The sequence below is a fragment of the Lissotriton vulgaris genome, chromosome 5 (assembly GCF_964263255.1).
Source record: "Lissotriton vulgaris chromosome 5, aLisVul1.2, whole genome shotgun sequence".
NCBI classification, from domain to species: Eukaryota; Metazoa; Chordata; class Amphibia; order Caudata; family Salamandridae; genus Lissotriton; species Lissotriton vulgaris.
Window position 1 is genome coordinate 286,665,168 of NC_141693.1, and position 22,645 is coordinate 286,687,812.

The 22,645-nt window shown below is 46.9% G+C and overlaps 1 protein-coding gene across 1 annotated transcript in view; it reads left to right on the forward strand.

The window, feature by feature from the left end:
* RAB23 (RAB23, member RAS oncogene family) overlaps window positions 1-21,961 on the forward strand; it is a 213,640-nt gene extending 191,679 nt beyond the window's left edge. The window contains exon 7 of the mRNA XM_086921444.1: window positions 21,379-21,961. Coding sequence (XP_086777570.1) covers window positions 21,379-21,518 — 140 coding nt within the window. The 3' untranslated portion in view covers window positions 21,519-21,961. The remainder of the gene's footprint in view (window positions 1-21,378) is intronic.
* The last annotated feature ends 684 nt before the right edge of the window (window positions 21,962-22,645 follow it).

Sequence of the window (22,645 nt, forward strand, 5' to 3'; positions counted from 1 at the left end):
GAATGCAGCCAGGCAGCCTTGGATGCACAAGCAGGAAATAATTAATCTGTTAAACTAGCAGTGAAACTAAAAGGGCAAACCTACTATATAACCCCGTCAATGGTAGCAGAGAAGCCAAATATTAAATAAAAATAACCCTGCATCCTGGAGTGTTGTTAAACAGCTGTGCACACCATGTGCCCTGGTAAGCCGTTCACAAGTGCGTTTTCGTCTAGTGCTAATAACAGGACACACCATGAGTGACGTCACATTCCCAAAGGTGCCCCTCGAATATGAAACAGGCAAGTAGTTGACAATCACCCACCGCAGCGCTATGTTTTTTCTGCGCACAATGTGACTGGAATGTGAGAAGTAAACAGATAATGCACGTCATCTGGCCGGGGCCCAATAGGAAGCGAATTACCAACGACAGCATTTAATAGAAACATCAAAACAGTAAAACCGAATATAAATAATATTTTATGAGGAGCAACCCAGAGGCCCCGGTCATGTTCATGGCTGTTTGAAGCGCTCACCTGACTCTGGGCCCGGACTCGGGTGTCTCTACTGGGTCAGGGTGTCTCTCCTACATCACTGATGCCTGTCCTGGGTCCCGAATGTCCAGAGTGAGCAGCGGCGGGCCGAGCACTAGGGGGGGGGGGGGGTATCAGAGTGAGCAGCAATGTGCCTAGAGGTGGGGGTACCCTGGGCAAACATATCCTGCCGCGCTGCCCAGCGCACACAGTGCCTCGTTACCCACGGTTCATCTTTTCATGCAGCGCTAGCAGTACCAGCACCACCGCGGAAATGAGTCCGTTTAGAAGAGCAGCAACCGGTGGGGTCCGAGGTGAGAGTTAGAGGTAATTCGACACAATGCATGCCAGCCTCGTGTACTCTTGCTGTTCCTAGGTCAGAGGTCAGGGGCGGTGTCTTACCGAGCACAGCCTCTGGCTAGGGAAATATGCACGCAAAATACAATAAGCGGATGGCGTGCTGAAACAAAGCGCTGTACCTGTGTACATAAAATGTATGTGGGTGGCGCCATGGTAATTAAAAATAAAAACGGGCACCATGCTGAAGCGCAACGCAACGCCTGGCTACCTTTAACATGCATGCAAAGAAACATTAAAGTGAGCGCCTTGCTAAAACGAAGCCGGCATCTGTGTACATACAAGTTATGGACGCGGAAAATAAACAGCTCCGTGGTACAGAGCCGGCTGCCAGACGTGCCAAAACAGCAAGCAACGAAGACTGTTTCTGCGCTCAGCCCTGCGCCCAGGGCCTCTGAGAAGGGTAAAAGAACAACAAAGCCTCGTTATGTAAATGGTCTTTTTAAAGACCTGTGAATTACTCGGGTGCGGCCGCAGTGAGACAGACAGCAGACCACAACAGCTTCTCTCCCCCGGCAACTATGAAAATCAGTGACACTCGGTTTAAACCAGGTCAGCTGATTTTCCTCCAGTAGTGTACTTTCGAGTAGAGTCGGTTTTAACCGAATTCCGGACAGCCTAGTCATAAACGACGAAGTACTAGGAGAAGTCTTCGCAAGGTGGGGGACTCCAGACGTAGATCTGTTCGCCACCGCCGAAAACAGCAAATGCTGAGACTTCGCCTCCAGGTACTACCAGCAGGGGACGCTGGGGAATGCTTTATGGATCGACTGGCCAAACCGTTTTCTGTACGCTTTTCCACCCATTCCCCTGATTCCAGCGGTACTCATCAAGCTGGCCCGGTCCAGGGCTCGAATGATGCTCATTGCCCCGGAATGGCCCAGACAGTGGTGGTTCACGGACCTGCTTCACCGGTCTCTCCTTCCTCACATTCGGCTGCCATGCAGGCCGGACCTTCTCACGAAGTTGGGGGGCAGATGTTGCACCCCAACCTCTCGTCTTTGAGTTTGGCGGCATGGCTCCTGAGGCAGTGCAATATGGCCATCGAAATCTGCCCGAAGATTGCATGGACATACTGAAGGAGTCTAAGAGACCTTCCACTCGGACTTCCTATGCTTACAAGTGGAAGAGGTTCTGTATCTGGTGCCAGTCCAAGAACTAGGACCCGACGACGTGCAAGGTAGACGCCATCCTTCCTTACCTTCTACATTTGGCGCAGTCTGGCCTTAATGTTCATTCCATTAAGGTTCATCTTGCTGCATTGACTATGAAATGCCCTTCACAGACTTCCTTCTACCAGATCCCTGAGATCAAAGATTTTTTGGAAGGCTTGAAGAAAGTGTTCCCTCCTGTCAGGCTTCCTTCGCCTTCATGGGAATTGAATGTGGTGCTGTCCAGATTGATAAAGGAGCCTTTTGTACCTATTCATAAGGCTTGTTGCAGCACCTGTCCTGGAAGGCGGCGTTCCTCGTGGCCATTACATCGGCCCGCAAGGTGAGTGAAATTCAGGCGTTGTGTTGCCAAGAACTATACTGTATTTCATGCTGCTAAGTTTGTTATGCGTACTCACCCTAAATTTCTTCCCAAGGTTATTTCTGATTTTCATGTCAACCCGACCATAACGTTGCCGATGTTTTTTCAGAATCCTTCATCTCCAGCGGAAAGGTCTCTACATTCCCTGGATGTCAGGAGGGTGTTGAAATTGTATCTGGATAAAACCAAAGATATTCGTAGGTCAGACCAATTATTTCTCAATTATGGATCGGTCAGGACGGGTCTTGCTACCTCTAAGCAGTCCATCTCTAGGTGGATTGTGTCCTGCATACAGTTGTGTTACCAAAAAGCTAATAAGACCTTAGGGGGTAAGCCTAAGGCTCACTCCACCGGGGAAAAGCTGCCACGACAGCTTTACTCCGTAATGTTCCGATTGCAGAGATCTGCAAGGCGGCCACTTGGAAGTTGGTTCATACCTTTGCTAAGCATTACTGTCTGGACACTGATGCCAGGGCAGATGCTCAATTTGGGCAGGCTTTGCTGCGGAATTTGTTCGCACAATAGTGGTGTTCATTTTCTTCTCTCCACCGCCACTTTGGTGTGGGGATGGGCTTGCCATTCTATTCACTAGATTAGGACTATACACAGAGATCCCCTAATATAGAAGGAGTAGATTCTGTCCTGTAACTCCAGTTCTGTAGTAGGGGTATCTCTGTTATAGTCATAAGCGCCCGCCCTCCTCCCCGGTGGAGATAAATATTCATGTAAGGAATGCTACAGGTCTGGCGTGCTATGCCTTCAAAAAGAACTGAAAGTAAAAGGGACCTGCTGTGCATTCTGGGATACTGGGAGAAAGTTCTGGAAAGTTCTCTTAAAGGCACAGTATCCTATTTAAGCCACATAATGGCAGCCTATGGGGCTTGTCTGTCCATGCCTTCCTCTCTATCATTCCAGAGTCTTTTTCTGGTGGAGGCAAGTTTCTATATGGAAGAAACTAGGCAGGCTGTGTTGTGTGTGGTTTTGTTTGGTGGAATTTCTAGTTGAAGTTCTGGACAGTGTAGCCTGTGGATATAGGCTGCATTATTTGTCTTTAAATTCTCACTTAAGTGTCTTTGCAGTTTCTGCATGATTTGACAACTTAAGAGATTATTTTTGATTGCCGGGGTCCACGCACATGGGCAGGACTATTCACTAGATTGACTATAACAGAGATACTCCTACTACAGAACTGGAGTTACAGGACAGAAACTACTCCTTATCCATCCTGGGGAGTGAGTAAAAAGGCGCCAAGGGCTGAAAGCGCCACCGAGTGAAATGCTGGAGGGATATATACTGAGACTATATTATACGCTCAGCCCTCCCATTTGCAGGCAATGACTGCAAAACGCTCCAGTTCATCTTTCCACGTCTGTTGAATAATGTGTGGGAATTTTTTCCGTACCAGGATACCCACCCCTTGTGATTCCCAGGTAAACTCAGAGTGGACCACCATCCGAAAACTCCATCGATCTAGGGCCTTACAGGAAGAATCTACTAAATGTGTTTCTTGAATCAGGGCTATAACCGGTGCAAGACCCTTGAGATACTGCAGGACCAACCCCATCTTTATTTTGTGGCTCAGTCCGTTAACATTCCATGTATGAAGCGACAGGTGGGAAACAGGTGAAGGGAAAGTCGTTGTCATTACGGTCTCATTAGCAACTAACCCTGTCGTCTCTGTCTTGTCCTGTGAGTATGTAACAAATAGGCGAACAGTAATGTATCAGAAACGTGGTGTGCAGGTATTGAGATCGAAGCGTAGATTGTTGCAAACATGTTGTACAAATTAACCATGAACTAAATATCTGAACCCTCCCACCCGGCTCCAGGAGGCTATCTGAGTCCGCACATGGCTGAATAGACCCCTCTGCATGTACTCTACATGCAAATGGGTGCACTCTGCCAGTGCATCTCTTCTTCCTTTGTGAGTGTGGGCCATGGCCATCAGACGCACTGCAGGAGGTGGAGCCAGCATTGTGGCTGGCAGGCACAGCCCTATTGAGGCCCTGGTGCTACTCCTCCCACCACTCTGGTAAAGTGTTTGGTATTTTATGGCTTATACTTAATAAATATACCTTTTTGCCTATTTTATTATCCTTTGCTGGATGCGACTTCATGATTTTCTTAAACACACAATGCTTGTTACCTTGATTTAGACCACGCCCCTACTCGGATAGGCCACACCCCTTTAAAAATTGTCACACCCCTTTTAGCGTACCACCAGTTTTTCCCCCCACTTAAAGCCTTGTCTGTCGCCCATTAGATACTGCCATTCGCGCTCCCAATCATGGGGCCCCTTATAAGCGATTTTGCGAAAGTCCCCACCTGCAACATCACACGTCTCTTCCGGGCTCCACTGCAGAGCGCAGTGAAGTACCTCTGTCCAGAGACTACTCACGACACCCTGGGTGGCCGCAAGGATATGCAGGGGTCCTTGGGAGGCAGGATCGAGCTGACCGACCGTTAAAATCACTACCGATATTCTGTAAGTCGTGACGTTCCACCCGGTCACATCCTGGAGCTCCCAATGGTACTACGGCATTCACCTTATCGCAGTGTGGTCGCCTGCCGAGTGTTGGCTACCGGCTCTCCTCTGCACTCCCGTTGCTGCTGTATAGATCCGCAGGGTGTCAGACTGCTTTGCCCCGGTTTCACATCGAACACCAGGCCTCACCCGCAGAAGGGGGTGTGTTACTCACGCTTTTCGCTGCAACTGCACCACCGCGGCTCCTGTTTTGATATTGCCTGCGTCAGTTTCTTTTGTTACATGTGTTGGTGGGGCAATCGCTGTCACCGGGGCTGTGCGCTCCACTCCAGGTGGCCAGATTTCAGCTCCTGCGTACGGCCTGGTACGAGCAAACTCCAGCCCCCGATTTTGGTTTGGAGTTTAGGCCTCCTCTCCTCGGTGCTATTTCACCAGTGTTAATCGGACTGAATACGCTCGAAGCACATCACTGCCTCGCCGTTTCTGATTGCCAACCCACTGCTTTTGGTAGATTTATGTAGTCTGATTACTGAACAGATCGCCTGTGAAGCTGGCTGGATGACTGAGCCTCTTCATGCAGCGGCCATTTTCATCGGCAGCTAGCCACGCTCCACATTCTATTTAATTTTGGTTATATTAACTTGTTGCCTTTCCCAAATCTCCTGACTAAAGAATATGAGTGGTATCTGCACTTCTTGGATTGAAAATCTAATACCTGGATTGGTACTAGGTGGAGCTGCAGTCTCCTTTCTGCCAGTGTAGTCTCATTCAAAAGACGTGCTTCCGTTACACTTACAGTGCTTTCTCCTTTGCACACTGCCAATGATCAATGCATGTCCTCCAGGTTGGCAACCAGAGGGTGATCTGTGCATGTGTAAATGTAAATGTAAATGTATTTGAGCTTATATAGCGCACAGCTACCCACAAAGGGTTTCCCGGCGCTTGCTTAGGGAACCCGTCCTGGTATTCCCCTGTGAGATAACCCCCGGCAGGGTATCCACAAGGTGAAAGCCAGGCATCCCGCCGCGAGGGGCCGTTGTGGAGATTAAGCAAGCTATTGCCCAGAGTCGCAGAGTGTGAACCCGTGAGTCGAGAAGGCACCAGAGCGAGAATTATCGAGTCCAAGGAATATTTGAGCCCAAGACCCGCCGAAGCGGGGAATTGAACCCTGGTCCAGGGCCGATCTCAGCTTCCGGGTCTGCCGCCTCTAACCCCTGAGCCACACTGTGCATGCACAGTGGCTAGGTGCCTCCTGGCTTCCATTTGGTACCCTGGCATATTAACTGTTGCACTTCAATTTGCCTGAACTCGGGTAAAGAGGCTAGGCATAAGTGTTGGCTGCCTTTCTCCTAGTGCCCTAAACTTTCGACTCCTGCACTTGCATCTGCCTGGAATAATTTTAAGGGGAGGGCGCGGCCCCTTTTCCGCACGTTCAGGATCTTCCTCCTGATGCCCTTCTATTGCATTTAGAGCCATAACTGCTCTGGCACGCCTAACAGTCAGCATATGCTTCCCAGGGTAGTGGCAGCACAAGCACGGTCTGTACATATGCAGAGGCCTGACTTCCACGTGGTGCTTTATTTTCCATTTTCCAGGGCTTACTCACAAGGGTGAATGCAACAAAGCCAACATCCTGTTTTGTCTTGTCAGATCTCTGCTTGGGCCATCATCCAACTTTTGCATCTCTGTAACTCAAAGCACTAACAAGTGTTCCATTCTTATATTATTTCCTAATTCAGTTTTGCACATCATGAGTATTCAGTTTTGCATTACAAAACCTGCCAAACCCCTCAAATTTTGGACGGCACTACTCTTTCGCCTCTATTAGTCTCGGTCTCTGGAATGCTAGATCCAGGTCTAGTTAATACCCTATCTAACATTTTACACCATTGTATTGAATACTTTTCTTTTCCTCTATTTACAGTTTTATACCTTACTGAACGTGGATGGGCTCAATAGACTCTACACTTCCTATTTGTAGGCGATTCACTTATTAACCTACACACTGTGGTGCATTCAAACAGGCAATGGATTTGGTATTCTCTAGCATATACTGTAGACTCCTGTCTCCATCCCTGTATGCTTTTAATTTATTACTTAATTTGAATTCCACTTTGCTTCTATGCCAATGACATTCCTTATTTTTTGCACATTTGGCCCATATTCTTCCATTTTTGAGGCTCTAGATGCTATTTCATCTTGCATATTGGATATCTCCTTTCTTTCTGCTGGAGGACTCTATCTTGCATATCTCCAGCGAAATTATTGCTCGTCTTTTTCAGATTCTTATGAACTCATTTGATTTGCGGTTACTGCACTCTTTGCCCCGACACACTTCTGGTGGGCGTCTTTACTGTTTTGTTTTCCTCATTTCCAATCAACTTGTTTTCATGTCTCTATTTTCTCATCAACCATATGATCATATCTCACTGTTTACTACTTTTAGTAGCTCTGTACCTAGGTTTTGGCCTATGGCTCCACCCTTAACATTTGCTCCTTGTAACTTGCATAGTCTTCTTACTGATCAGATAGCAATCCTCGATCCGTTCTATTCTACATTGTGCCAATATATTTTCCTCATTACCTCTTAATCACAGTACTGATTCTCTTTCTACTGTTATTACAGGTTGTCCTAATGTTCTAACTGAACCCCGCTACACTCTAAAAGTCTTCAAACCTACTTTCATACCTGCATCACATTGGTTTCCCCTGAAATTGTGTCTCTCCAGAAAACTGTCACTGAATGCTCATGATGCTAACACAGGGCACCTTATCATTTCTCTCATTTTTCTATACACCACCATATATTCTTTACAATTGAATACAGCAACATATTTTTTTCCATGCACTCGTCTCTGGACAATCTCAGGACTCCTGTCTTCTGTTTAGCACACTTAATCGCTTACTCTCTTCTCCTCCCACAGATTCTTCTTCTCATTTTTCATACAATACTGAACACTTGGTTTCTAATTTCGTATAAATAATTTCTAATATTTGTGGCACTTTCTCCACTTCTTATACTGCATCGTCACTTTCTTCCGTTTAGCATTCTGCTTCCTCTGTGTCTCTCTGATTATCTGAGTTTTTTTCCTGTCTTTGAGCTGGACTTTCAACTTCTTTTAATCTATGGCTCACCCCATTGCTTTTCCTAATGATCTATTGCCTACTCCCTTGTTGAGATCTGTCTGTTCTTTGCTTATTCAATTTTTTTGTGCCCCTGACTTCAGAGTTCTTTCCTTCCTCCTTCAAATCTGCTATTGTTCTCCCTTTACCTAAGAAGCTAATTTTAGATCCTATTGTCTTTCCAGCCTATCTCTCTTCTACCTTTTCTTTCAAACATTCTGATACGTATTGGCTTTTCTCAATTACCCCTTCTTTTCCATATAAGGACATCTCCCCAGTTCACTTTGCTTCTGTCCTGGTCTCTCTGAAGGATCCACACACTTTTCCTTCTCTAACTCTTTACTTCATACTAGTCATTACCAACACTCTTCAGATCTGATCATTCTTAAGATCTCTGCTGCTTTCAACATGGAGTATCACATTATTCTCATTGGTTAAGTATTTGCACTTGGGATCCTTGACACCGCTTTTCATTGCTTTTGCTTTAACTGCTTTTGAATACCATTCAAGTGTTTAAATATGCTTTGCTTATTTTGCCTAATGCTCAAGCACCAGAGAGCTGTACAATCCATGGAACTGCTTCTTGAAATGCTGCTTATTATGTGCCTTCTAGTGATCTACAGTATAATCTTCCTTTTGGATGGCTGTGCCTGGACACTTACACCAACGTTGTGTTCCATGATGTTTCCAGTGGTGGTAATGCAAGAGCAGAATGCTTGTCATCACTGGAACGCATTAAGTAGTTACCTAATAATTTGTATTCTCTTGAGACCCAAAGCCTGTTTGTTGTTAAGGGTCTCATTGGACCGCCAGCTTCAAGCCATAATCCATAAAGAGAGCATTTTGAAGAGTTTCATCCTTGCTGGTACCCCTGCCATGGTACCTTGGCACCCCTTTGGTGTAGCCAAGGGCAAGTCGACTTTTGAGCCGATCCACAAACTGTTGCTATTCCCAACATTTGAACAACTTTGCATCACAACTTGCTTTGTCAATGCCTTGGGGAGTTGCAGGATATAATCTCGTTATTTTGTCACTATTGCTTATAGAAAAATGCCCCTCCTTTTCGCTTCACTTAAGAGAAAGCATGCTTCTGCAACCCTACAGAGTGAAGAATGAAGAGTATGTTTCATTTAAAAAAATAATAATCAGTTAAATGGTGGCCATGAAGCTGTTTTCCAGAGAGGCAGCAAGTTCAGAGGTTCTAGACGCATATCTACTAGAACATGCAACGTACGACCTATAGCAAAGGGTTACCATTGACATAGGCAAACCAGTACAGAAGGGCACTGATAAGGGACATAGAATAGTTTATTGGTTAGACCAGGCTGTACGTTCCCAGGCAATCGTGCCCTCCGTCAGACAATCTGATTCTCATTTGATAATTGCAAAACCTCATTTAGCTGAGGGAGTCTACTCAAAAACATTGAGGCAGCACATCCTAAAGAATAATTGCCATGTGCTCCACCATGACCCCAAAGGAACTAAATTGCTGAGGTCCATGCTATCCCACCCCATTTTTTACCTATTGACTGTTCACTTTCTTCTCTGAGATATGTTACCTGTAGAAACAACTCGCAGACCTAAAATTCTCAGTAATGTTCAAGATTTTCTACTTATTGGGGACAGCTTAAGCAATATAACTCTCCCATTAGGACTAATAAATGATTCTCAGCCAACACTGTAAATGGAAAGGTGGAGAAAATATACCTTCTATTGAACAATTGCGAAATAGTTGCATTTTCAGGTTTCGCCTGGCGATCCGCTGCGCAGCAGCTATCGCGCAGGCGAAATCTTATGTTTTAACAGTATGGGCACTTTATCCCGCCTTCTCTTCCATTGGCTACCTCCATAAATGGAGGCTAGCCATTGGAAGAGAGATCTGTCAGTCATTGCCGGAGCAGATTCGTGGGCGTTCCGGCGATTTTTACTCATCCCGCCCCCTTGTGAACGTCATGCGGCGGTGGGCAGTGGTTTTTTTTGTTAATTGTTTGTTTTGGCCATTTTGAAAGTGTCGTTTGCAGGGGTGGGTTGCGCGATGTCCCGCTGTCCGTTCCCGCGCCCCCTCCCGCTGTCCGTGTGCCGCTCCTGCCCCCCCCCCTGCTGCTCGTGTTCCCGCCCCCACTCCCGCTGTCCGTGTGCCCGTAGGTGCTCGTTTAATACATGAAGTGGAACTTGCTTTTATAGCTTCATGTTGCGGCAACGGGGATTACTTATGATATGTATCTTGTTATACACCTAAGATGGCCGCCGCCTAAACATGACTCGCGCAATAAAAAAAAATCCTTGGGTCGTTGCCTAAAGTGACGCGTGTAACGTAATGATACCATGACGCATCTTGAGTGCGCGGCAACGGTGCGGCTGCTCCAGGAGATGGCGGACTCTGCTGTATCTCGCGGTAGAGAGATACATTGGTAAAGAGTTCAAAGAGGTTATTCGCGACAGACCTGAGCGATTCACGGAGGAAAAGTAAAAGTATCGTTTTGAGCCGTGTCTTGAAGCCACCGGGGCCAGGAAGCAGATTCCGTTAAGGCCTGTCCCTGGAGAGCATATTGATAGGGGGTTTACCCAGCTATAGTCACCGGGACCTGGGCTAGTTATGTATTTAGAGGAAGGGGTCCCAGTTACAATAGGACAAAAATCAAAAAGAGTGAAAATATAAGTCAAACAAACAATGAATCAATCCACACTGTTTTAATCACAATGGGAACGTATATTAAATATTCTGTATATTTGAACAATAAATAAGTGGTTCAACAGTGCCCCAAGACGGGAGGGGAAGTGGGGGGGGGGTGGTTTCGTGGTCATGTGAGGATGAAGTGAAGGAGGAGAAGAATAATTCTTAGGTGACAGTATAATCAACCAATAAAGATCATTTGGTTGTCAACGTTACATAATATGTACAAAAACCAAGACCATCAGTTCAAAACAGTTTTTCAAAGCAAAGCATACTCCACATTGTTCAATTAATGAAACATTCGGGCGTGAAGTTGACATTCAAGAACAGGTGGTTGTCGACGTTTCGACCCTCAAATATACGCAGTTAATAGTGCTATCCTTGCAGTGGGGTCTTCATCAGGACAGGAAAGTGGGACACGTAACCAATGAGCTGCGTTGACAACGCGTTCATACGGGAATCGCGAAAGTACATGGTCCGGTAAGGATATTATTTCGAGGCATCAGGCTCGGATTGAATCTCGTCCTGGGAAATGCTCGCTCGAAACGTCGACAACCACCTGTTCTTGAATGTCAACTTCACGCCTGAATGTTTCATTAATTGAACAATGTGGAGTATGCTTTGCTTTGAGAAATTGTTTTGAACTGATGGTCTTGGTTTTCGTACATATTATGTAACATTGACAACCAAATTATCTTTATTGGTTGATTATACTGTCACCTAAGAATTATTCTTCTCCTCCTTCACTTCATCCTCACACGACCACGAAACCACCCCCCCTCCCCCCCACTTCCCCTCCCGTCTTGGGGCACTGTTGAACCACTTATTTATTGTTCAAATATACAGTATATTTAATATACGTTCCCATTGTGATTAAAACAGTGTGGATTGATTCATTGTTTGTTTGACTTATATTTTCACTCTTTTTGATTTTTTTCCTATTGTAACTGGGACCCCTTCCTCTAAATACATGTCCCTGGAGAGCGGCCTGCTTCCACCCAGGGCGCCTAGGTAAGCGTAATACGGGAGTGACGCTGAACCTCCTCCGCAACTGAGACTTTCTTTAGCAGGGTTCTCTTTAACAATTAGCTACGAGTCATCTCACTTAAGCTCCTACTTAAGCGACAACGTCAACCACATCCACAATAATCAGTGCGGTGTGTTCGCATTTCCTCAAATGTCCTGTATTGTGGCTAATGAAGCTCCAGTCTCCTTTTTCAGCAGGCCTTAAGCCACTGTCCAAGTTACCATTCACCCCTGCCTAATACAGTTCTGCCTTTTGGTTTTGTAGGAGTAAATGGCTGTCCGACCTTTTCTTCCATTCAAAGTATTCACCTGTATAAATGAGGCGGTGGTGGTTTACTGTTAATTAGGGCAGATGAGGTTCTTGCAGTTTCAAAAGTTCTTATGATACATGGTCACCCATACCCATCACTTTTTTCCAGAGCTCAAGTCCTAAGCAAGCATTTGCAATGCAGTAGGTCTCACATTTTCGAGGGTGTAAGTTATTGGCAATTTTAATGACAATGTCATCTGTTTTGAAAATTAACGCATAAATGAAAGGCATTGTCATTTACAATGTCAATAGCTTAAACTCTTTTAAATGCGAGACCTATTTCATTTTAAAGAAGCCAAGGTCATTTTCCTGTGCTGCTTGGAAAGTGAAAGTATGCACGGTTCGCTGAATGTTGCAGAAAAGCATGTCGTACCTGCAGTATGAGAAATTCAATAAAATAGTGCTTACAAGGGGGGACTCTCCAAGTTAGGCAGAAGTGTGACATTCAGCATGTGACATTGAATGTGACTTCAAAGGAAGTGACATCAGATCTTAATACCTCACCTATGTTTCAGGTCTATCATGAGTACATTACAACATTTAACAAATTAGATTTTGCATTGGGGCTGTGCCAAAATATTGATTTAACCCCAACACAAATTCTGGGCCTCAACTCATGCATTTATTTATTTTAAAACCTGCCACCAAAAAATTGGCAACAAGGAGAAACATGGCAGTAAATCCGTCCTGCTTAATGGGTTTCAATGTCTGTGTTTAAGAATTTCGTTTGGGGTTAAGGCACCTGCTGCAAAGATCTCTGTGTGCCAGCTAAATCTCAGGGAGTAATAATAATGGTAAAATAACTCTGGAGGCGAACCTTTAGTTGGCCCAGTATTGGAACTTTCATAGATTCACATGCTTTGTATCATTCCCCGTCGTCGGAATGGGAGCCTCGGTAAATAGTAAAAAACCATAGTAGTAAGCACAAAGTGAAAAATAGGCCTAGGCCTCATCTCATTTTGTAGCTTATCCACCTCTTTTTGTAAAAGAGACCAAATTTCTGCAGCAGCCAATCAGAGCAGCCTCACCCCATAGAACCTTCCTGAGAGAAGCTCAGAGCCTCAGATTTTCTACCGCACGTTGTGCAAGGGAGTCTCCATTGAGCTCTGCTCAGTTTTCTTCAGTTTTTTCTTCAACTACTTGGATTTTTTCTCAGCATGTCGGAGAGGAAAGCCCTTTTTAGAGCCTGTGCCACCTGCTCTAAGAAGAGGTTGTTTATCGAGGATAAACATGAAGATTGTATCTACTGTTTATATCCAGACCATAAACCAACAGACTGTCCGATTTGCAGATCCTTCTCAGCCAAGACCCAGAGGGACAGGGAAGGACGTCTCCTCACATGGCTCCAGAAGGTGAAAGACCGGAAAGACATTATCTCATCGGACAGTGAGGGCTCCTCGTCTATGGTGTCATCCAGAAGGTCTCAAAAAAGGGGTAGGTCCCCCCTTTCTGCTTCAGACGAGTCCCGTCACAAGGCCTTACCAGGGACCTCTGACAGGTCTGACAGGCCGGCTGCCCAAAAATCTCCTCACCGAGGTGAAAAGGAGAGGCAGGGTAAGCCTGAGGAACTTCTGGCCTCAAAAAAGGTGAGAAAGGCTTCTACAGTCTCTTCGCCTTCCTCAGAAAAGGATTGTGGGGTTAAAAGGCCTTCAACCCCGACTAAAGAGGTCGCTTCAGACAAGAAGCAGAAACCGTCGACGACTAAACTCCCAGGTACGTCGTCTACGAGTGTTAAAAAGGACAGCTCTACCAAGGTTGCCTCGTCGACGGGCTCGTCGTCGACGACGGCTGCGTCGACGCCTACACCGTCGACTGTTTTCAAGGCTCCGGAATCCTGCTCGTCGTCGACGAGAGTGACCACCTCCACGTCGACGACAATGTCTGCAAAGCTGCCGTCGACGGCTGTGTCGTCGACGAGAACGACTTCGACGACGACTATGACGACGACGCCGGTTGCCATGTTGATGACGACGAGCTCGTCGACGATTCCACCATCGTCGACGATGAGCTTCACCTCGTCGACGACGCTATCCTCGTCGACGAAGACAGTTTCTATATCTACTCTTCCACTGTCGACACAGACACAGAAGACCTTCCCGTCGACGACGGCCTCGTCGACGAGGACCTCGTCGACGACGACCTCGTCGACGATGGAAATGGCGGGAAAACAGGTTTTTTCGCGGAAAAGGAAGCAGATCACGCCAGAGATGACGTCTCCTCGCCAGGTTCAGAAGCTACCACCATCACTACTATTGGAGGATGACTCTGAGGAAGAGATTTTCAGTGAATTTGGGCAGGCCTATAGCCCTTCTGACCTCCAAGTTAAGGTGCAGGAGTTTAGCTCTGAGGAGGAGCAGATGGAACGACAGCACTATGCTCCAGAGCATTATTATGGGGAGGAACGTACTGCTACCAGGCACGTGCCTCCACAACAACCGATGCGTCAGTTACCTGAGGGTATGGTGGCAATACCATCCACTTTAGTGGCGGATTTACAACTTATGTTGCGGGATTACAAGCAACGTTTCCCGGCGCCTCCGGAAGCCCAACAAGTGCGCCCCACGACACCTCCGCCTCAGACATTACGTCCTGTGGCAGACCATTCTTTACCCCCAAGAGAGCGTGCCACTGCGCTGGAAGTGCGCCCTCAAGAGGTGGTACAGGTGCAAGACACTGATGATGATGATGACGCTGCGTCTTCAGATGCAGACCAGCAAGCGGATCCTGATCAAGATCAACAGGCTCCATGGAATACTGCGGACCCTATCGATCCGGACAACACCGACCCGGATAATATAACTTCGCCTCCAGCGGACGTTGGAGGGTTTCACAACTTAATGGACAGGGCATCCAAAAGATTTGGTCTCCCAGTGACCACAGTGCAATCGGATTGCTTTTTGTATGACTTTAAAGAACCATTCAGGAAGTCAGTGAGGTCCATTCCAATCATTGAGCATGTCTGGTCTGAGGGCTTGAAGGCTATGCATAATCCAGCCACAGTCCTTCCGGTACTTCCGAGACTGGAAAAGAAGTATAAGGCACCGGATGGCAGTCCAGCATGTTTACTTGGCCAACCGAAACCGGATTCGGTCATTTCGCAGGCTGCCCAGAGCAAGTCCAAGAATCCTTCTGCGCCGATGACTACGCCGCCGGATAAGGAGGGCAGGCGCCTAGACAATGTGGGCAAAAGATTTTCAGCTATGGCCAGTCTCCTGGTTAGGGCAGCCAATGCGTTAGCGATTCTGGGACGCTATGATCGACAAATGTGGTGCGATCTTGCCCCATTTGTAGACGAACTGCAAGATTCGTCTAAGGAAGATGTGAAGAAGATTTTGCTCGAAGGGGAGCAAGCCTCTTCGGAGGTCATTGATGTGGCAATGGATATTGCAACCACCGCATTCCGAGCACTAGCCGGCTCGGCGGTTCTGCGATGCCAGGGGTGGTTAAAGGCCACATGGTTCAGACAGGAGGTTCAGAATAAGATCTTGGATCTACCATATGACGGTGAGATGCTATTTGGCAAACACGTCGATGAGGCCCTGCAAGGAATCAAAAAGGACACGGACACAGCTAAGTCCTTGGGTACATTGCAGTATCGTAAGGTGCCCTTCAGAGGAGCTAGAGGAAGAGGTTTTTCTTCTTATCGTAAAGGTAATCAAAATCGCTACTCTTCTAGTTCTCAGTCCAGCCAGTCGTATAAGCCACAATACTCTCAAAGAGGCTCTTTCTCTCGCCAGCAGCCTAAAGGACGTCAGGGGCAGCAAAGGAGAGACAACACCAGGAAACAATAGCGGCCAGGTGGCTCTTTCCACTGTTCCTGTCCCCTCATTCACATCTGTGGGGGGCAGGATTTCCCATTGCCTACACAACTGGATGATTATTACATCGGATCAGTGGGTCCTCCAAATTGTCAGAGAAGGACACACATTGGAGTTTCAAGACCTTCCTCCAACAAGAGCGCCGGATGCCTTCCCTCCGAAACATCTCAGGCTCCTCCATCTCGAAGCCCACCAACTTTTCACCAAGGGGGCAGTAGAGTCTGTACCCCTTTCGCAGAAGGGGAAAGGGTTCTATTCCAGGTTCTTCCTGGTTCGGAAGACAAGGAACAAGTGGCGTCCAATTTTAGATCTACGGCAGCTCAACACTTATCTCGTGAAGTTGTCCTTCAGGATGGTCACTCTTCAGGACATCCTTCGTCTGCTCAATCCGGGGGATTGTATGGCGACCCTCGATTTGGAGGACGCCTACTTCCACGTTCCTATCCATCCAGCTCACAGGCAATATCTGCGCTTTACGGTGGACAAGAGTCACTTTCAATTCAAGGTACTGCCATTTGGTCTCCGATCCGCCCCACGGATCTTCACAAAGGTTCTAGCTCCGGTGGCAGCTTTTCTCAGAAAACAAGCTATTCAGGTGTTTCCATACCTGGACGATTGGCTGCTGAAAGCTCCATCTGTTCAAGAAGCGTCCAGTGCAGTCCGGACGTGCATGGATCTGTTCGAGCGGCTAGGTCTTCGACTCAACAGGGAGAAATCAGTTTTATGCCCATCCAGGTCAGCAAGGTTCCTAGGAGCCATCCTGAACACGGACACTTGCTTAGCCCTTCCATCGGAGGAGCGCCAGACCAAACTAATGTGTTCAGCTCGTCTTCTCCAATCTCGAAAGACACTGACAGTTCGCAAGTACAAATCACTGCTCGGATCGATTTCATCTTGCATTCCTTTAGTTCCGCACTGCAGGCTCAGGATGCGCCCACTACAAGAGCAACTGGACAGACAGTGGCGGCAGGTCACAGGATCCTTCGACGACAAGGTTGTCGTTACCAAAGAAATGAGAAAAGCAGGCGGCTGGTGGCTGGAAAAAGACAATCTTTCCAGGGGCTTATCGTTCCTCATTCCTCCATCTCCCCTGATTGTAACAACGGATGCTTCCATGGAAGGATGGGGAGCGGTCCTCCAGGAGCTGAAGGTCAGCGGTCACTGGAGTCCAGTGCAACGCAAGTTCCATATCAACCTCCTGGAACTTCTCGCGATCCGCTTGGCTCTTCAAGCTTTTCTTCCGAGGATTCGAAACAGGACAGTGCTGGTTCGTACGGACAACACTACAGCCATGCACTACATAAACAAACAGGGTGGCACAAGATCCTCCACCCTCTCCAAGGAAGCCCAAACGATATGGAACTGGTTAATACAGAACAACATCTCCCTCTCAGCGGAACATCTAGCGGGGACGCTCAATGTCAAGGCGGACGCTTTGAGTCGTCAGAGGACAGTCTCTCACGAGTGGGAACTGGATCAGACCGTTCTGGAGGAACTCTTTGCTCGTTGGGGGACACCATCAATCGACCTGTTTGCGACTCCCCAGAACGCCAAATGCCTGTCCTTCGCAAGCAGGGTTCACCATCGGGAATCCTTGGGGAATGCGCTTTCGATTGCCTGGTCAGGCGCCTTTGTTTACGCCTTTCCTCCCATTCCACTGATTCCGAAGTTGGTCAGCAAACTCAAGGTGGAACCGTGCAGGATGATTTTGATCGCTCCAGCATGGCCCAGACAAGTTTGGTACTCGGAGCTTCTTCTCCTCTCCCAGGACCAACCAGTTCTCCTACAGCCTGTTCCAACGTTGCTAACAATGTCTCACGGTCAGGTTCTACATCCGGACTTGAAGTCCCTGCGATTGACAGCGTGGCTCCTGAGTTCAGAGAGTTCCAGGGGTTAGATCTCTCAAGTGAATGTAGAGACATTCTAGCTCAGGCTCGAGCCCCTAGTACCAACAAGACCTATCGAGCCAAATGGAAGAGATTCTGTGTTTGGTGCCAGAAGGAAGGTTTACACCCGTATACTTCTTCTCCACACAAGCTCTTACCTTACATTCTTTCACTGGCGAAATCGGGATTGGCTCCATCGTCGATAAAGGTCCATCTGGCAGCCATCTCTAGATTCAGACGTTCATCTTCAGGGCCTTCCCTATGGTCGGCCAGGATTGTCAAGCAATTCCTGAAAGGTTTATTCAGGGTTTTTCCTCCAGTCCGGCCACCTCCTCCGACCTGGCACTTGAATCTAGTTTTGTCATCCCTTATGAAAGCCCCTTTTGAACCTGTGCATAAGTCTGACCTTAAGTTTCTTTCCTGGAAGGTGGCTCTTCTCTTAGCCCTGACATCGGCTCGCAGAGTAAGCGAGATCCAGGCTTTCATGATTGAGGAACCATTTCTCCAGTTTAAAAATGATGTGCTGATTCTACGGACGAATCCTAAATTTATCCCGAAAGTCCCTTCGGAATTCCACCTAAATGAACCCGTGGTTTTGAAACCATTTTTTCCAAAACCTTCTTCACCTGCGGAAAGAACTCTACACTCTCTGGACATTCACAGATGCCTGAAATTCTATCTGGAGCGCACGAAGCAGTTCAGGAAATCTTCACAGCTCTTTGTTTCCTTCAGTGCTCCACGCAAGGGTTGTGCAGTTTCTAAGGCTTGTATTTCCCGTTGGATTTCCAGTGCTATACAATTTTGTCACCAGGCGGCTGGGAAACCTCTGCAGCGAGCAGTTCGTGCTCACTCTACCAGATCCATGGCTTCCTCTGCGGCGTTATTCGCAGGAGTCCCTATCAAGGACATTTGCAGGGCGGCAACGTGGAGCAGTGTCCACACCTTCACCCGCCACTACTGTCTGGATTCTTCTGTGAAGGAGGATGCAGCAGTGGGCCAAGCAGTCCTGAGGAATCTATTCCAATAAGTCGGTGAGCTTTTCCTTTCTATCCCGCCTTCCTATTGCATATTTTGTATACTGCATTATTGTCATATTTCATGATCCTATGTGTTCTGCTGTTCTTTACAGAGATGTGTCACATTTTCAGGTTCAGGTATGGCAAAATATGTTTTTCTTTACTGCTAGTTACTCTGATACAAAGCATGTGAATCTATGAAAGTTCCAATACTGGGGCAAGAAAACAAGTTACTTACCTGTAACTTTGGTTCCCCAGTATTGGTAACTTTCATAGATTCACATGCGCCCACCCACCTCCCCTGGGAAAGCTCACTCTTCTGATCTTGGTGGATAGCTGTACACAACGGCTATGAAAATCTGAGGCTCTGAGCTTCTCTCAGGAAGGTTCTATGGGGTGAGGCTGCTCTGATTGGCTGCTGCAGAAATTTGGTCTCTTTTACAAAAAGAGGTGGATAAGCTACAAAATGAGATGAGGCCTAGGCCTATTTTTCACTTTGTGCTTACTACTATGGTTTTTTACTATTTACCGAGGCTCCCATTCCGACGACGGGGAATGATACAAAGCATGTGAATCTATGAAAGTTACCAATACTGGGGAACCAAAGTTACAGGTAAGTAACTTGTTTTCTTACTGTATCCGGTATCCCGGCGCCTCTGTAGTACACATTCACTCGCCACCAGTCTGAGCCAGGAAGCATGCACTGAGCAGGCCCAAGGATTACAGCCAGCACTCACTCGCATAAACCCCCTCCTCCATTGCTACAGGTAATATCTCCCGCCTCTTTGCTCCATTTGCCCCTCCCCATTGCTGTCTGCGATCTGATGCTAGGATGCATGCAATTTAGTCTCTCCAGTGATGGGTGCATTAGTGCTCAGAATATGTAAATCTGTGGGCTGGAAATCTTGCGGTTTCTGTCCGGTTGTCCAGTGTGAGGTCACATGGAGTGCTAATGCTGCTCCTTGCCTTCTGTGTTGCTTGCTATTCTTCCCTTCATCCTGAACCCCAGCCTGGGCTCCTTTCTTCCACCCCTGACAACTTTCATTCCCACTCTGCAGATCCCACCCATTCCTTAACACCCACTCAGCCTTTTTACCTCATAACCTGTTGCCAGACCTCTTCACTTGCCACACACCTTTTCAATCTCTACTACTCATATTCCTGTACCTCCTTTATATTACCCAGTTACTTTTTATCTTCTTTGCAGCCTTGGCTGGCTCTGTGTGTGCGCGCGGCTGGGTGGGTGTGTGTGTGTGTGTGTGTGTGTGTGTGTGTGTGTGTGTGTGTGTGTGTGTGTGTGTGTGTGTGTGTCTGTGTCTGTGTCTGTGTCTGTGTGCGCAGATGGCTATGTGTGTGTGTGTGCGGCTGGCTCTGTGTGTGTGTGTGTGCGCAGATGGCTCTGTGTGTGTGTGTGCGGGTGTGTGTGTGTGCGGCTGGCTCTGTGTGTGTGTGTGTGTGCGCGCGGCTGGCTCTGTGTGTGTGTGCGCGCGGCTGGCTCTGTGTGTGTGTGTGTGTGCGCGCGGCTGTGTGTGTGTGTGTGTGTGTGCGGCTGTGTGTGTGTGTGTGTGTGCGGCTGGGTGTGTGTGTGTGTGTGTGGCTGGCTGTGTGTGTGTGTGTGCGTGTGTGGCTGGCTGTGTGTGTGTGCGGCTGGCTTCTGTGTGTGTGTGTGCGCGGCTGGCTCTGTGTGTGTGTGTGTGTGCGCGCGGCTGTGTGTGTGTGTGTGTGTGTGTGCGGCTGTGTGTGTGTGCGGCTGGGTGTGTGTGTGTGTGTGGCTGGCTGTGTGTGTGTGTGTGTGTGTGCGTGTGTGGCTGGCTGTGTGTGTGTGCGGCTGGCTTCTGTGTGTGTGTGTGTGTGTGTGCGCGCGGCTGTGTGTGTGTGTGTGTGTGCGGCTGTGTGTGTGTGTGTGTGTGTGCGGCTGGGTGTGTGTGTGTGTGTGTGGCTGGCTGTGTGTGTGTGTGTGTGTGTGCGTGTGTGGCTGGCTGTGTGTGTGTGCGGCTGGCTTCTGTGTGTGTGTGTGCGGCTGGCTTCTGTGTGTGTGTGTGCGGCTGGCTTTGTGTGTGTGTGTGTGGCTCTGTGTGTATGTGTGGGAGCAAATGCAATAGGTCTCACATTTGCGAGAGATTAAGCTAATGGCAATGTAAATGACAATGCCATTTATTTATCTGTTTTCAAAACCAACACATAAATACGAATGTTGTAATTTACAATGCCAATAGCTCTAACTTTTCCAAAGGCGAAACCATTGCATTGTAAATGCTTGTTAAAGTCTGCTACTCAAGATTTTCATGTAATAAGAGAAAAAACAAGGATTTGCAGCCGTGGCCCGTACAGGTAACAGCAGTGGGGCGGGCCGACCGGCCGGGATTTCGAGAGACGGCAACAAGGGAAAATTAATTATTTATTTAATTTTCCCTCATGGATGTCTGTTGATTCCCCCAACCCGGCCCCACCAGTCTTACCTGCATGAGCCGCGGCTGAGGATTTGTTTCACTTGTATGTAGGTAAAGAACTCCTCCATGATCAAATAGCTGCTCACATTATAGATAAGATGTCCAATGTGTACAGTTTAAATAATTACTTTCTATTTTAGAGGACTTGTGCATTTCGTGTTCTTTCATGTGTTTCTCATGTTTTTTAGGTGTGTTTAATACTGCAGGAGGAAGTCATTCTGGACAAAATTCGAGCTCACTTAATGGAGGCGACGTTATCAACCTTCGACCCAATAGACAGAGGACCAAGAAAAGCAAAATTCCTTTTGGAAGCTGCAGTGCACTCTAGAAGCGACCATGTTCAGAAACTAAGAACTATCGTACATTTGGAAAATATTGTGCAATCATTTGTGTAAATAAGAAACCCAGCAAGCTTCAATATGGTCAGAGCTTTCAGTAACAAACTATGCTCATTGGACAACTGGAAGACTGGATCATAACAGCGCGGAAAGCTTGCAAAGACGTATTTGCAGTCGCAAATCATCGAATGATAGCTGATTGCGTTGGTGCACTTTTTTATTGGATGAACCATATTCTGAAGAAATACTTTGAGATGCTTTAGGCTGGCATTCTCAGCTGAGAGGAATAGAAGCTTAAAATGATTGCGCTCAAACTATTACTGACTAAGGTACAAGTCTCCTTCAAGTGAACCACACCAAGACACCTGTTATAAAAAGAGTTGCAATCGAAGATAAGGGCGAACGTGAGACTAAACAAAAATTATATGCGAGACTAAACACAAATATATATATATATATATATATATATATATATATATATATATATATATATATATATATATATATATATATATATATATAATAATGTTGTTTTCAAACCCTTTTAACAATAGGGTCCAGACAGAAAACTGTGTACATTAGTAGTGCACATACTTTAAGTACACTTGGGCCTGAAACTAACATTTGAAAAGTGCATGGTGCCAAAAATGCTCACCAGCTCCATTTCTAAATGCACTACAGGCATTTTTGTACAACTTTTATTGCCTTTCAACTATTCATTCCATAGTTTTAAAAATATGTAAAGCTGCCAGCGGTGTTGGCCTTTCCTATCCAGCCTTCAGAGCTATTCCACAGATTCTAAATGTCCTCATGCTGCTCACCACCGGGGCTGTAGATTTTGTTGTGCCTTCTCTTTTTTTTTGTTTTTCCATATCAAGCACATGCTCCTAGTCCTAGCATTAGTAGTGTTTATTATTTGTGCAGCATTCCATGATTTTTTTTATTTTTCTTATCAGCAATCATGTTACATATTGAAGTACGTTTATATATTCATATTATTATTTGTAAGGCGCTTGTGCACTCCAGAGTGTATTTTGGTGCTAAGAACCACTGTCCACAGAGGAAAATAATGAATATAGGCTGACTGAGAAGAGCTGTGTTTTCAGAACCCATCTGA